This window comes from Camelus bactrianus, chromosome 11 (genome assembly GCF_048773025.1).
Source record: "Camelus bactrianus isolate YW-2024 breed Bactrian camel chromosome 11, ASM4877302v1, whole genome shotgun sequence".
NCBI classification, from domain to species: Eukaryota; Metazoa; Chordata; class Mammalia; order Artiodactyla; family Camelidae; genus Camelus; species Camelus bactrianus.
Window position 1 is genome coordinate 71738049 of NC_133549.1, and position 16637 is coordinate 71754685.

The 16637-nt window shown below is 45.5% G+C and overlaps 1 protein-coding gene across 15 annotated transcripts in view; it reads right to left on the reverse strand.

Moving 5' to 3' along the window:
* Window positions 1-16637, reverse strand: part of KCNMA1 (potassium calcium-activated channel subfamily M alpha 1) — a 705404-nt gene that overhangs the window by 339957 nt on the left and 348810 nt on the right. For all 15 annotated transcript variants that reach the window (XM_045522775.2, XM_045522776.2, XM_074374290.1 and 12 more), the window contains exon 3: window positions 1728-1789. In XM_045522775.2, coding sequence (XP_045378731.2) covers window positions 1728-1789 — 62 coding nt within the window. The remainder of the gene's footprint in view (window positions 1-1727; window positions 1790-16637) is intronic.

The window sequence follows — 16637 nt, forward strand, 5'->3', positions numbered from 1 at the left end:
TGAGAATTACAGAGGAGCAAAAAGGGGGAAACCAGGAAAGGAGGCGCCAAGGCATCTGTCCATCTAACTGGTCACCATACTCACCTCCACATAAGGTTTGTCTGTCTAGGGCACACAGATGACATGCCCGAACCTACTTCCTGAGCCCTGACAGGAAAGCTGAGGCACGGTTTCTTGTGCCCGGTGACTTGTGAGAGCATTCCTCACTCCTGGGGAGAGAAGGGAGAAAAAGACCAGGGGCTTTAGAAGATCTTTGATCCAATTCAAATATGATCAAGAATTATTAAGAAGAGATATTTAAATGTGGCTTACCTTCAATGACAGACCAATTGGAGTTTTCCAAACTTAAAAAGCTCTTCTCTTTCTGGGCCAGGAAGAGCTGATGGAAGAGCCTGTGGCTCCCGACTCCTGGAGGACTCTGAGAGGCCCCTCCACCTGAGATGGGCGAGGCAGCCCAGCTCTGTGAGTGGGGATGGGCTGAGGGACCTCCGATACTCTCAGCGGCGGCTGATGCCCAAAGACGGGCGATTAGAGGACACATTTCCTTTATCTTCTCCAACGTGACTTTGGCTCAGCACCCAAATGCACACAATCCTTTGGCTGGTGACCAGTGATGCTGAGAAATTCAGAGTTTAGGCATGCATGAAATTGCTACCCTCTGGAGCCATGGAAAATGAGCGCTAAGCTCAGAATTCAGGCGCACCAGGGTCTGAGCCAACAGGGACACCAAGCAAGTTTCCTCTGATCAAACTCCAGCATTCAGGTGTGCTGGGGATCAAGTTGAAGGGATCAAAAACACTCTCACAGTGGACAATGCAAGCAAAGAGCTCAAGGCCACTGTCCAGTTGTCAATTCATGTCACCACAGAAAGGAGTCAGACCAGCTCAGCTCCAGTGTCCCAGATGCTTCAGGCTCGCAAGAGAAGACTTGAACAAATGATGTCCCCAGTGGGGACCCCTGCAGGAACTGGCCAGAACTGGCCATCACTGAGCAGCTCTGCTCAGTGCCCTCTTCTGCCTCCTCCAAAGCCTTTACTGTTTGTGGCACAGAGAGACCTCACCCTAGGCTCACCTGAGAGCACCAGTTCCCTCAGTTGGCACCCCAGGGGTCTGCACGAGTGTCCACTAGAGGAATTTTCTGATGGCCATGGGCCTCCACCTCTGGGCGTCATCACAAACTCCTCCGTCCCACCTCCTTACCTTCACGAGTCAAGAAGCACCAGCAAGTGATGCTTCAGCTGCATATTTGGTTGGCAGGTGCAAAGGAGAGTGAAGTACTTTCTAATCTGACTTCTAATAAGAGTAAAGCATTGGAAACCCTAATAAGGAAAGGATCCTACCACCAAGGCAAGAATGGCTCACACCCTCAGTGGTTGGACAGAGTGAGCCTCCCAGAGGTTGCAAATTCACATCAGAGCCCTCTTGACATATTCAGTGCAGACACTGCACCAGGAAACAACTATTTAAAAATCAGCAACACCCAGTGAAAAGGTTTGACCTCAGACCCCTCTCCCTCCCTTGGAGGCCAGCATAACCAAAGCAGCCTTGTTTGCAAGAGCTTGCTTTCCTACTCAGAAAATCAGCACAGACAGCCCTGCCCTCCTCCAAGAGTCTTCCACACTCAGGAGGCTCTTGCAAAGGTAGGTGTTAAGGTAAACCAATTGATCAATGTCAACACTCATGACTGTTTTTAGAAAAGAGGGCAAGACAACATATGTGAATACTCACTTTGACGAATCTATGAAGTATATTACAAGTGCACCAATGCTGAGAGCAAAGACTAAGACAACCTGCAAAAGAAGAGAGAGAACGCCATCACTTAAGAGCTGAACACTGGGCTGTTGATTTATTTTCCGGACACATGTAGCTGCTACTCGGAAACGTGGTGCTTTCAGGGGCGGGCTTGTCAACGCCATCCCCCAGTTGGGCCCACTTCTGCCTGCTGCGGGCTCCTTCCCTCACAGTGGACAGCAACCCCGTGGCTGGCCAACAGGGGTCAGGGCAGGCTTCTGCATCCCCTGGCACTGGGGTTTTCTCCGGTCCTGTTAACTCAGGGTCCAGCTTCTCCACATCTGAAGTCAACACACTTCAGTGGGCAAAGTGCAGGTGAAAATTTGCAGTGATACCATTTTTCATATTCCGCATAACCAAGGCTCAACAGGAACCCAAATACAGGGCTATCCTGTTGTACCAGCTTTGCTGAGGTATCATTTACACACCATAAAATTCACCTGTTTTAAGTGTACAGTTCAATCAATGACTTTGAGTAGATTTACCAAATTGAGCATCCAGCATCCTAGTCTAGTTTGAGAACATTTTCCTCAGCCCAGTAAGATTCGTCATGTCCGTTAGCAGTTAATCCCTGCTACCATCCTCAACACAAAATGAACACTAATTTACTAATTAACTTTCAGTTTCAATACGAGAAAAATTAATTGAAAAGCACAAATTAGCTATCCGTACAAATGTCCATATGTGTGTAAGTGTATGCATGCATGTTTGTACTCACTGCACGAATGTGTGTGTTTGTGTGTTTAGGACACTTCTCAAGTATTCTGGAAACACTCTAGGGGCAGGAAGCCAAAGGAGGTAATACAACAGGCTAGGGAGATGACAACCCTCATTTTTCTTTACACTCTTCACTCAAAGTTAATCACCATTGATACAAAAGAGAGTGTTGGCATCCCCCTCAAAGGATACCTGTCTCGCTGAAGTCCATCAAACGAACACGCAGCCAATTAGGCTGATGCTGACTGGCTGGTACTTCTATCCTCACTCAACATTGTAATGTCTGCGTTTACTCTTTCATGGAGAAGACTGGTAGCACAACTAAAAGGATGCACAAAAATTTAAAAAGAAGCCCAGAGCCAACAAATAAGCCTGAGAACAAAAAACAAACACCACCACCCCACACAGTCCCAGGAGGCAATAACTACCTAGTAGATAGACCAATATCCTAGAGGGACATGGGGTGAAGCGTGTTAGAATGGCCAGCCTCCAGCAGACCTACACATGGACAGCCCCGTGGCACTGGCTGGTGGGTAGAGATGAATCCCAAGTTCCGTGAAGATGAGGCATGATCAAGTCGTGTGTGTGTGCGTGTGTGCGTGCACCGAACTGGCTGATAGAAAGTGAAAACTGCGTAGATATTCACTTAAAACCTTACAAATTCCACAGAGCTACACAGTGTTGTGTCCAGTGCGTGGATGGTGGGCTGCAAAGCAAACAACTGGCAGTTGAAACAACTCTCACTATAAGGAATATGTGTTTTCATAGCATCTGAATTCTCCTTATGGACACCTGGTTACAACAATGCACCATGGGGGCTGATTTTATTCATCCATTTTGTTCTAAAAACTCAAGCAGGCTCCAGTTGAATCCAAGGAAATTCCTGCTGCCTATCAGTGATTACCCTCAGCCCAGGGTTAATCCATGTGGCAGGGTCACCTCAGTCTCTCCCCCGCCACCCCCCACCCCGGCAACACATACATTCATTCGTTGCAAAGGTAAACACAAAAACAAACAAAAACAAAAACAGGCTTCTGCTCTTCCCTCTGTTATCTGAATGAGGCAGCAAATCAAACAGCTGAGGATTAATTCTGACCTGTGCTGCTGTCTCTGAGACATAAGCAGTTAGATCTGGGCCCTGACCTCATTCTCAAAACGCTGCAAAGAGAAGGGGTGTGGCCAGAGCAAAGGAGAAGGACCTTTTCTTCATTCACGAACAGCGAGTGTGAGACTGATCTCTGTCGATTCGGTTGTGTGTGTGTATCTATCTGTGTGTGTGTCTGTGTGTGTGTGTGTGTGTGTGTGTGTGTGTGTGTGTGTGTGTGTGTGTGTGTGTGTGTGTGTGTGTGTGTGTATGCCCAGCTCCTGTCAGAATGCCCTATGCAAGTCTAGGCCATCAGAGCTGGAGAGAAGATGCAGGGAGAGGATAGGAGAGGACGGGAGAGGGGGGAGGAGAGAGGGGAAAGAGGAAAGGAAAGGAGTTCTTGCAAATCGTATCTACATCATCCAGAAAGAAGCTCCAATCTAAGCTCTTCCACATCATCGAGGATTTCCCAGCAGACAAAGTAGCTGACACGTGAGTCCCAGCTGCCTCAGTTGGCCTCTGCGATGGGGACTAATGTGCAGCTTATTTAACCAAATCAGCCAGTGACTGAAGCAGAGGGCTCCTCCCAGCCTCTTCAGACGCAAACGCCAACAGCAGGATTTCTCAGATTGATTGGGGAAGGGAGGGAAGAAATCCAGCAAAAAAAAATGACTCCAAAGTTCCCAGCGGGTAGAGATTCTGAGGAGTGGACCTATTCTTGGGTCCACACGTTCGGCCAGAAGGTTTTCTCTCAGTGAGGTACAGGGTGTCCAAACTGTCCCACACCATCTCTGCCCGCATCTGCCTCCAGGCACAAAATGATCAATGTGACCAGGGGGGTGGGTGCAGGGGTCTGCTTCTCAGTACTGAGTCAACCATGCATGTGATTTTATAAACTTGCTCAATGGCTCTTTATCACGTCAGGCTTGATGACACTGTCCATCTGCATCCAGGTGCTGCAGAAAAGGAATCAGCCCTTTGGATTTGGCCATGAAAACAGAAATCCAAGAGAGAGAAATCTTCTTCGAGGCCCCATCATAGGACGAGTTCTCTCTCTCCCTCCTTCGTTCATCTCTCATCTCCATCTCTCTAACACCCCGTTGTCTGAGAACCCTCCTCTAAGTATGAAAAAATTCAGCCCCACTACACAAAATGATCAGATTTTAGCCTAAGTGGTTAATGGTTATGCTACAGAGCAGCCCCAAATAATCAGCTAAGTATTTATTTCACAATTGCTTTGCATAAGGCCCTGGGAAAAACAAGAAAAGAAGTCCACTTGGAGTCATAAAATAAGCTCTTTCACACAGTAACCCTCACAGAGGTGAATCCCATGCTGTTATGTAATTAATGCTCAATTGCATCGTGTCAGTGGAGTCAGGATATAGTAACTTACTAACCAGGTGGGACACGCATAAAGGAAGGGCAGGAACAGCAGGGGTTCCTGTCTCAGCCAATTCCTTCTCTAAGTGTCCCTTCTTCCGACATCTTATGGCTACTCCAATATCCCTTCAGTAAGGGGAGGGCCACTGGGAATCCTCCCGTGAGCTTCTGTAATCCCAGGGATAAGAGGCACTGTAGCCCAAGGGACACGGTAAGATGAGGCCAGGAAAAACACGACCCCTGAGAAAGGGAAACCCTCAGCCCCCCAGAGCTGAGTCGCCGAGTCCCCCTCACAATGACCAAGCGCTGTACAAAGCACTGCCACCAACAAGAGCGTGTGAGCAGTCTAGCACGTGGGATGATGTGAGCGGTCCCTTTCGGCACACTTTGTGCCTGCCACGAGAGCCTGTCCTGTCTTCCTCACTTTTCAAAGTCTGGGTTTCCCAAATCAACTTGGCTAGCCTGCATGGTGTTAACTGCCACATTCTTGGGTTTAACTGCAAAACTGTGTGCTGTGTGGCGAGAATGAGTGCTGAGTGCTATTTACAGGAGTGTCCGATTCCTGAAAACAAAAGTGATTTGATAAATGACGTTGCAACGATGGTGCCCGTGAGTCATCTATTTTTAAAACTCCAAGATCAAACATGACATGTGTTTGCATAGAAGAATGCTAGGTACACAGACACACACACTCACACACAGACACACACAGAGCATACTATAAAGAATATCTGTCCCCAACACCTGCCACCAGGAGTCTGATGATACGCGGGGAGCAGAGAGAAGGCCACAGCCATCTTCATGGATGGAAATTCCAGCAGGCCTTGAAGACCTTCCAAATGTCTTGAGAAGTTCATAAAGATGGAAGACAGTATGGCACAGCAGAGTATCCTCCCTCAGGTCACCGGAGCCCCCCCACTCCCCAGGGCAAAGACGGGTCCACTGACGTGAATTCAGAGGCAAATGAACCAGGAAAGGAGGCTCTTCAGAGACCTTGCCTGTTCTAGAACCTGGTTTCCAGTTGTGGGATTCAGGCCCAAATGCTTTCGATTGGCACACGAGGTGACAGGGGCCTTCGGACGTGGATTTGGAGCAGAGGCTCACAAAGGCGGCTGCCACTGGAATCCTACCACCTGAGGAGCTGTCCTTTAAGAACAGAGATGCCCTCGCCTCACCCCGGAAACAGAAAATTGAGAGCTGGGAGGAGTGGGGACTGAGTATCTCTATTTTTAACAAGCTCCTCCAGTGAAGCTGATATGTGGCCAAGAATGGGAGTCACTGAATTAAACCCATTAGGGGAAACCACTTAGCTAGAGTCAGAGATTAATTTACAAACGTCGCCTTCACAATTAGCCCATTAGAACATATGTATGGGGCCCGCAGGGTGTGGGAATCGTGCTAGGAGTGCTCTAAAAAGTACAGAGAGGAGGATGAATTAATTCTCTTCTGAGCAGGTCTCACACATCCTGCTCAGCTGACATCAAGACAAGTGGCCCTAATTAATGATTCTGCCTGTCCTTTTGGGGCCCAGCCAGCTCCTCAGAAAAATGGACAATTTTTGATATAGGATCCCAAAGGCATGTTACTTTTTTTCACTGAGGTATAATTTATATACAATAAAATTCACTATATAAAAAAACAGACACGCGGGCTCCCAAGGCAAAACGATATGGGGATGTTTTGTTGAGGAGCGAGAACAGTGTTCCAGCATCCATATGATAATGTTTGGTCTGCTGAATTTAACACCTCGACAATCAGCCTTTACTGAACTCCTCTGCACAAGGCCCAGAGGGAGAGAGAAGGAGATAGAAAACTGAAAGAGCTAAGTCAGGCCTGAGCTTTGCCCTCAACGTGCATGGAATCCAGAAGTTTACTCAGAAGTCCTTGTGGCTTTCATAAATGCTACACATAAAAATAGACGCTTCTGACATGTCCAAGGAAGCAGGGGTCCTCGACATAACACCGTCGCCTTCGTCAGCTCCCAGAGTGGAAGGGGCAGAGGAGGACGGAAAACCAAGGAGGAGAAAGAGAGAAATCCTGACACTCCAGGCCCACCCGGCTGGTCCAGGGCCGGGCAGACAAGAGGTGCAGGGATGCAAACACGCGGCAGGGAGGGCCCCGGACTCCAGTCAGGAGGCCGGCCTGGGTCTGAATCTTGACTCTGCCCCACTAAGCAGGCAGCTCTGAGCACATCATGTAACCTCTCTGGGACTTGGTTCCCCAATCTGTGAAACAGTCGGACTGGAACAGATGACTGTCGGATGGGAACCTGGGTAAGTTACTGCATTCAGGGAAAGAAGTAAAAAAACGTCTGGCTTGAAAAGGCAGAGCTCTTTTATGCCAACTGTGGGCCGTTTGTGCATCATTATAATTCGGCATGATGGCAATCACACGTGTTGCTAATCTGTGTCAGAGAGGATCGTTTCTCTTATAAAAGCACAAGCGGGGACTCCGTGGACACGTGGATTCAGAGTCTCTTTCCAGGAGCATGATCAGTTGCTTACATCACACATCATCCCACAAAGCTAAGAACCTAGAGGCGCCCCGACCGCTGTCTCCTGGGTCTGTGCCTCAACTCTGCACTGTGACAGGGCACGGAGGGGTGGTCTCACCCCGCCCCTCTCCTTCTGCCCCTGTGATTCTCTGAAAACCCCATGTTTCTGTCACCCTAAGAGGCTTAGACTTAAGTTGCAGTGTTTTCTTAAGGGGAAAAGGGAGGGATTTTTTTTCCTTCACCACCTGGCAAGATGAGCTGTATGTTTTCCTTATCCCTGAACTATTAGTGGTTCTCAATAGGAGAAGACATCATCTTGCTGCCAAAAAAGGTATCTTTGTTATCCTAAGTAACAGAAGATTTGTAAAGGATAAAACCAATATTTTGACAGTGCCATTTAAGCAGCTGAAGGTCCCTTAAGTTTCCAACTTAACCCCCGGGTGCGTTACATCTGACTTGTGTAAGTGCTTACATAAAAAGGCCGTAAATGGATTCAGTGGAAAGCAAGACTCCAAACAATGGTTGACATCTAGATGTAGTCAAGACAAAAGAAAGGAAGGAGAGAAAAAAGAGCTAATAGTTGTCAGTATTCAGAACTATAGCATTAAAATAAAACACATGGGACTTCCAGGTAAGAGTAAAACCATGCTCTATTCAAATGTAAGGAAGCCTAGTAAAACCGCCTGAGATTTTGTGGGCATTCCGGTCTGGCGTTTCCAAAAATCCAACACCATAAAGCTGTACTCAGTGTAGAATGGACTGGATTTTTAGGATGTAACGTGATATAAATTGCCGAGGGCTCCCCTTCAATTCCTGCAAATGACATTCGTGGATTTTGTTATGAAGAAAAAGATCCTCAACACAGCTTATGAGATCGTGAAAACTCTAGCCCTTTTCCTCCTCTCTGGCTTTATCTCACATTCTCTCCCTCTCTAGACTCCAGTTGATGGAAATTGCAGTTCCTGTTCACCATGTGCACACACATACACCCCAAACACAGGGCCTTTGCACAAGCACTTCCTTTCTCCTGGAAGACTCACTTCCCCTCATAGTATTCATCCTTCAGATCTCAACTCAACTGTCATTTCCCTGCCCACATAATGTGAGGAGGTACCCAAGAACCTAGTCGGTACTCTGTGGCACTTGGCACAGCAGAAGTTTTACGTTTCTTTGTGCAGTCATTTGATTACTTCCTCTCCGCTCTCTTGCACTAAAAACTCTACGAAGACAGAGTGCTCATTCATTTTCACTCATCACTAAGTTCCCAGGAGCTGGCAAAGTGTCTCAATCAATATTTGTGAAATAAATGAGCACCTGGAGAAAAGACTGGAGAATGAGTTTGGAGACTGGCTGCAGTTGAAGTAAAAGAGAGCGGAAAGATACGGATCCTCACTGAGTGGGACTTCAGAGTTTAAAGCTCAGACGGGGCTGAGGAGGAGCGTCCAGTAACAGCTGGACCAAGAGACACCTGCCGAAGTACAGTGGGGCTGAAGAGCTCTGCAGTGAGGAGGTCAGGTGCCTGGAATGACAGGAGCTGACTGGGACATTCTGTGCACAGACTAGAAGGTGATGGCTGGAGGCGAGGTTGAGAGCAGAAACAGACCAAGATGGAGGCCAGCACTAGAGAGCAGCAGGGCCTGGAGGTAGTTAGATGATGGCACTGGAGAGAGTAGACAGCATGAGGATTTAGTCAGGTGGCTGGAGACTCAAGAGGAAAGGGTTTGCACAAGGATGGAAGAGGCAATGGAGGGCCAAGTGACCCCTGGGCTATGAAGAAGCATGCCACCTCCACAGAGAGAGGGAGGGAAACCATGTCTCTAGGATCAACAGGTTCAAGTGAGATGGGAGGTGTCCCAAGTGCTATGTGAAGAAGTTGAGGATTTAGATCAGGGGCGGGACGAGGAATCCGTGGGAAGCCCCTGTCCTGGGGAGGTGGGGTACAAAATAATATAAATATAAACATATAAATGGTACACGAATAGATACACATGAATGTGTGCATGCATGCACACTACAAGGAACACACAGATAAACTGATGCTCCACTAATTCATCATAAATGCTGGAACTCTATCAATACTGACTAACCGACCACATTCCCAGCAATGTGTCTCTGTCCATTTTCAAATTAGGCAGTAATTTCAAAATGACTACAGATACAGAGAAAGGCTTGGAAAGTAACAGGGCTCCTTCTTAGTGTAAGCTAAGAACAAATTTATTATAAACCACACATCTGCCAGAATATAGACAGATTAAGTACAATAATAGGCTTTTTGGACAGAGTAGGGGAGAAATTGATGAATATAGATAAATATAGAGGGTCTGGATTCTTCCTAATTTTTTTTTAATGCTCCTCAAAGAAGAATCTGGGACGTAAGTTATAAGCCAACTGCCTAATCTCTTCCCCCTGAGGATCCGTGCTGAGTGTGAGTTATGTGACCTTCTGCAGGTTAGTGTTCCTCAGTCACAGGAGTGCCATCCATCTTTCATGCTGGGTTTCACTGACCACACTCATCCCATTCTGCACAACTTAAAAATACAGAAGAGTTCAGTGTGTTCCTCTAGTGTCTAAATTTATTACGACTGAAATAAGAAACTGAAATGATGGAAAGCAAGAGTAACATTAAGATAGAATTTTTCCTAAAACCTGTGTCCTTCCTGAGAGTTGAGGTTTAATGACACTGAAATCTTATGTCATTGCATCATAAAATGTAAAAGGTTGATTTCTGCATATTTTTACCAATGGCACTAACACCGATGCTTTGGCAAACAAGACAAAAATCTTCCATTCAAGGTGTAACATTTGAAAGACCTTTCCTGTCTAATTATTGAAAAATCCAGGGGAAAATGTTCCATCTGCCGATGGAGCTCCCAAGTTTGCAGCTAACGAGCTTTTCCAGGAATTGTCTGGCTTAAGTGCATGTGAGTTTGGCCAACTGGATTTTTAACTTAATTAGGTTTACAGGATGAGAAAACTTCTGTAGCACTGTTAGGTCACCAGCTGCCACTTATTGTCACCAAGGACTAAATTTATGGCCATCTTTGCCCTACTTTTCAAATCTTGCCAGTTCTTTTGTATATTAAAGGCAAAATTAAAGGAATTGAAAAAAAATTAATTAAAAAGTTAAAGGAATTGAAAGCAGGGACTCTAACAGATATCTGTATACTCAAGTTCATTGCAGCTTTATTCACAAGAGCCAGAAGGTGCAGGCACCCAAGTGTCCACTGATTGATGAATGGATAAACAAAATGTGGTCTATACATACAATGGAATATTCTTCAGCATTAAAAAGGAAGGAAAATCTGGCCCAGGCTACAACATGGGTGACCCTTGAGGACATTTTGCTAACTGAAACAAGCCAAACATCAAAAGACAAATACTGCATGACTCCACTTACATGAGGTACCCAGAGGAGTCAGAGTCACAGAGACAGAGGCAGAACGGGGTTGCCAGGACCCGGCAGAGATGAGGATGGAGAGATGTTGTTTACTGTGTACAGAATGTCTGTCTGTATTGAAGAAAAAAGAAATGGACAGTGGTGATGGTTTCACACATTGAGAATGTACTTAAGCCACAGAATATACCCTTACAAATGGCTAAAATGCTAAATCTTATGTGTATTTACCACAGTTTTTTTTTTTAATGGAGGAAAAATTCTAAGAACCTGCAAGTAGAATCCAGCAGTTTATTTACATTTGAAAACTCGAACACAATTATCTTTTCAGAGGGATACAAATCTCTCTCCTTTCAATAGCAGTGGCTATTTCCAAGAAACTTGTATTACATACATGTGATTCTTGCCTCTCTGGGATATTTGATTTTATCCCTTAGTTAGCTGGAATTTCTCCTTTAGTTTCCAGAATCTCTCCCCATTGAGCCACAGAGACCTCACCTGCATTCCCGCCTTCCCCTCCCACTCCCATTCTCATCTATTTCTGATGCACAAAGTGGGCTATGACGTCTTAGGAATCAGGGAGCCGGCTAGAGTCAGAATCTCCTTTGTCCTTCGCTAACTGTAGTCAAAGTCCCAGACACAACTGAGAGTTTTAAAAGAATGTGCCCTTGACGACAATAAAAAAAAAAAAGAAAAGAAATAAAAAGAGTGTATCCCTGGCTTATAACCACTTTAAAAACACACAACGATTTTCTCTAGAAGGTAATGGAATACATACGGGGCACTGTGTCTCCAAGTCTAAACCTCAGGGTCAAGCTGCAGTAATGGCTTGGACACAGTCCCTCAGTGGGTGAGCGGGCCCTAAAGTCACTCCAAGAAACAACCTAAAATTTCCTTCTTCTGCAGTAATTTTACCACCCAGGGGGTTGCTTTTAAAAGGAACTGGCAAGCAGTCTAGAAAGCAGAGCCGGCAAAACCCCTCAGCACCATGGGAGTTGGCTAAAGACAGTGAAGAGCCATTACACTGACACCAGCATTGACCAGGCTTCAGGACTTGCCATCCGCCCCTGCTGGGTGTAGCCACAGACACACACGACCACATGTGTGGCTCTGAAAGCATCACACTCTATTTTCTCCTTTGTAGAACAGACTCCTGACCATAAGAAATGGGTTAGCCTTGGCAAACACCATTTGGGCTAAGAATGAGACTAGTGAGCACCCGTTATTAAGGTCAACAGTGGGGTGAAATCCAGTTCTCCAAAGAGAAGGTGCTGGATGGTACACTTTTGATGTCTCTCCCTCCATCTCTTGCTCAGGGGGAAAAGAAAATGTATTTTGTAGTTACTATTGAATTCTTACAGATAACCTACCCTTCCTGAAGAAAGTAGAAAGTTTCATGAGATAGCATTCCTCATGCTCACGAGTTCCCACAGACCCACAGACAGGAAAATCAGAAGTCAGGGCACAGACCTCAGCGCGGTAACGATGGTTGCCTGAGTGCTGGCTGGGTGTCCCTTTGAACACTGCACTATGGCTGATTTAGAAAGGCTGGACCACAGCCCCAGCTGCTGCCCCACTTCCTGCGTGGACCTCCCTGTCCCTGGTGAGGATCAGAGGCTCACAGGGTCACCGGAGCTCGGGCTTACTGGAGACCAGCCGCCAGAAAACCACAAGCTCCCTTTCACCGGGCACACGTTTGGGGGGTGGAGAGACGTGAGCATCACCAGGTAACACAAGCTTGCCTGCCTCTCTTGGCCTCACGACTTCTTTGGAGACACAACGTGGCTGCGGAATGCCGTGTGTCTTTTGAAGGCCATTGAAAATGAGGAAGAGTGCACGTCTAATGTTTAGGGCTGCATCAGACTTCAGACCAGGCACACGGTTAGCATCTCAGCAAGGCAGAGGCCAGAAAAATATGGAAAAGATGATTTATTTCCTATTTTCAAGAGCTTTGATATAGTTATCAAGGAGGATTCGGAACTGAGGTGCCTGCCCTTCCACCTTTTGTATGGGTTTTCCAAGTTTTCGATTTTTGGGGGGAGAACCAGCACCTTCCTGGGATTTGGGGGCTCTGTTGCTATAATCTGACCATGCATTTCAGCCCCAGCCAGATACCAAACTCCCTTCTCCATCAGCTCCATCCATTCCTCTGAACTCCCCACTCCATTCTCCGTTCCCTCATCCACTGCACACGGTTGCTGAGTCCTCTGTGGACTGGAGGCCAAGCTGGAAGAGGATACAGACCTGGAGAAGGAGGTCCCTGATTTGGAGACCTTGAACTCTAGCTTTCATTCTTGTGCAAAACATGATGGCAGATGCCAAGATGAGGTTCCTAGCATTGAAAGCCTTTTGAGATGTTTATGCCCCAGCCTAAGAGTGGTTCTCAAACTTGAGTGCACATCAGAATTATCCATGGGGCCTATGAAAACACCAATCGCTGAACCCATCCCAGAGATTCTGATTCCGTAGGTCTGGGGGGGCCCGAGAGTCTTCAGCTCTAACAAGTTCCAGGAGATGATGATACTGCCAGTTCAAGGATTGTATTTTTAGCATCACACCTTCAAAATCCTCATAAAATATAATAATAATAATAATAATAATAATAATAATAATAATAATAATAATAATAATAATAATAGTAATAGTTATCTTTTCAAGATATTCTTTCTTTTTTTAATGGGTGTAAAAAACATCTTAAATTGGTTATTTTAGGTATGCACTATTTGGACAAAATTCACTGAAAATATCTACAAAAAGATACTTCAGAGGCTTCTGGGAGAGAAAAAATTCGCTAGGATCCTTTATCTTGAAACACTGCTCAAAAACATTTTCATACTCTAGCAAGGCTTTGTTTTTTTAATTAAGCTGATGTATCTCCTCCCATAGAAAGCTACGCCATGAATTTGGGTATGATGTCACTATGGCCAATAAAATAATGAAAACCTCCATTTCCAATACACAGGCGTAGATCTGTGAAGCCCTAGCTCCTCCCAGGATTACAGACACGTAAAGGCTGAGGAGCACTGGTTTCCAAAGTTAGCACCACAGATGGAAAACGGGAGCTTGTCAATAAACGACTTCTTTTATTGTTTGGAAGAAACAGTGTTAAAGAAGAATAGTTGCCCGTGTTGCCTCTAAAAACAAAGGAACCAAAGGTCATGCTTCTGCCCATTTTCCCCAGACATGTCTACGACAGAGGAAGACACTGAAACTGCAAATTCAACAAGGCTTCCCAAACCTTTTTTTTTTTTTTAAACTAAGGCTGTTCTTCAAGGTAGCTGTTATATTTCTTTGTATCCACTTTTTAATTCGGTCTTTCCATAGGTGTTAGTAAAAATAGCTGTTTGTGATGAGAGATTTCTTTAAAAAAAAAAAAAAAAGACAGAGGAAGACCCATGCCCTCTGTTCAGGCTCCACCCTTGCAAGAACCTTCTGGCCATCATTTGGTCGCCCTGCATGCTCAGCGCTGACCCACCTTCCCAAGAATGCAGGTCTGCTCGGTACCACCCGCTCAAGAGCAGCCTCTCTTGTCACTTTGAGTTGCTGTTCTAGATTTGGTTTTAAATGCTACTTCAACTACACAGGGTGGTTAGATTTCTGGAAAGGTGGTTAGATTCTCCTTTTCTTTTCTTTGTCATCTGTTTGTTTCTTCTATTTGAATAATCAAGCCATTGAGACACATGCGGGGTGACAACTCTTCATCTTCCATAAGTACCCTTCTGCTTCTCCCCCGAGGGGGCCTCCAAAAGAGCCCATTCTCTACCGCAGCCACCACCTCTCTTCCCAGTCTCTCATCTGGGGTCTCCTTGAGGGTAGAAAGTACAATCATTTGTGTCTATGCCCCCACCATTCACTTATTCATTCCACTAACATTGAGTGAGTGTCTACTGCATACCTAGCTTTGTGCAAGGCCTGGAGATACAGCGGAGAATCAAAGAGGACCCCTTCCTTCACGAAATGGTCTAGAGGAAAGACAGACACTCACTCAACGGTCACACTGAAGAGTTAAATTGCACATGGCAAGGCTGACCCTGAAGAGGAGAGGAGAGCTTTGTCGGCCGTGGGGCCGGTGGAGACGTCCCCGAGGAAGAAGGATGAGAAGGAATTAACTAGAATAAGATGAGCATTCCACACACAAAAAATAGCATGTCCAAAGTGTCCAAACCACTGTTCCATTTGTGTTTGCTGCGTGAGCAGAGGGACCAAGGTGGTCACACACTCACCCTGACAGGACAAGGTGTGAGGGCAGGTGAAACACTGACTCTGCTGAATGAAAACCCACTAGCCACTGTTCTCAGGAAGGAAGGGGTCTCTCTATTCTGAAGGTGGAGAAACTAAAGCACAGGGGGCCTTGATGTCTTGTCATAGGCAGAGCTGGGTGTCCAATCCAGGTTAGGCTCCTTGCCTTTGATCTTTTTAATCCATGACACCAAAGCTAATGCTTGAATTTGGGGTTATGAGGCCACCAATGTCCCAGAAACCCTCCTCCTCATCTTCCCGTGGTGGAACTCTGTGAAGTTCCACCAGCTTTCTCCGAGTGCCTTGATGAAGAAGTATCAAGGCTGGAAGGTCTTCTTGGGTGGCTGTGATGGGAGACACGTTCCCCCCAAGTGAGGACATAAAAAGTGCGCATTGACTCCACTTGTCTCCCAAGCCCTAAGCAACCCTCTCCCATATCTAAGGAAATTGTATGTTGACTGCTTTATTGTACACATTACAGGCTTATTTTCCAGTCTTATACCCTATATGGGAAAATTCTTCTATCAAATTCCCATCAGTAAGACAGAAATGACTTACTTGTTATTTATAACTTAGATGATTGATTTCTTGAATATGTGTAAGCACAACTTGACTGTCCTTTATGACTGGATGACTACATTCTGTTGATTCTTATTTTGTGGTTGGCTATATTCCTTTGATAACTATATAAGTTTAAAAAGCTAAAGCTCTAATCTGTTCTTAGAAACAATGATCAGTACACATATTTAAACTAAAAAATGTGCAGTATACTGTACATATGTATTTAGATGCAATATAATGTATATTTGCAGTCAAACTGTAATAATTCTACCTAATAAAACTGAAAGAGGAAAAAAAATTACAATCAGTAAGGATCATCCAATAATGGAATGGGCTGCTATATGTAATACTGAACTTTTTGTCCCTGGGGATATTCAAGCAGATGCAGGAGATCACTGTCCAGGAATACCGGGGAAGGAATTTGCTTATTATATCAGCTTTGGATCCCATTTTAATAGGGCAAGATTAAAAGCTCTTTACAGTAGAGTCTGCATTAAGTCTACCTGTATATGCTGACTACACATCCCAGTCTGCCTGACGTCCAGGAGTAATTATTAAGAACACTCCTTTTTATTCTAAAGAGCATTCTTTGTAGATGACCAAAAACATGATCATCCAATTTTAAGTCACACTTGGACCCTTGCAGAGGTCTAACACATCCTGACACACAAGCTGCTAAATATCCAGCAGAAGATGGGAAAAGATGGTTTAAAACTTTTCGTGTTCTCATAGCCACATCAGAAAAATGTCTTGTTCTCTGCTTAATTACCACCTGACTTACCAACAGGTGAACGATGATGTTTAAAACTTCTATTATGTCTTACAAATCCCCTCTCTCTCTCATGCATGTGTGCACACAGACGCTCATGTTGTGTGCATTGTACAGGAAAGACAGAAGCCTTTCTATGACACTTGTGCTACCTTGATGAATGAGTGGGTGTCTTTTTAAGGTCTCGGCTGGCAGAATATGACTAATAA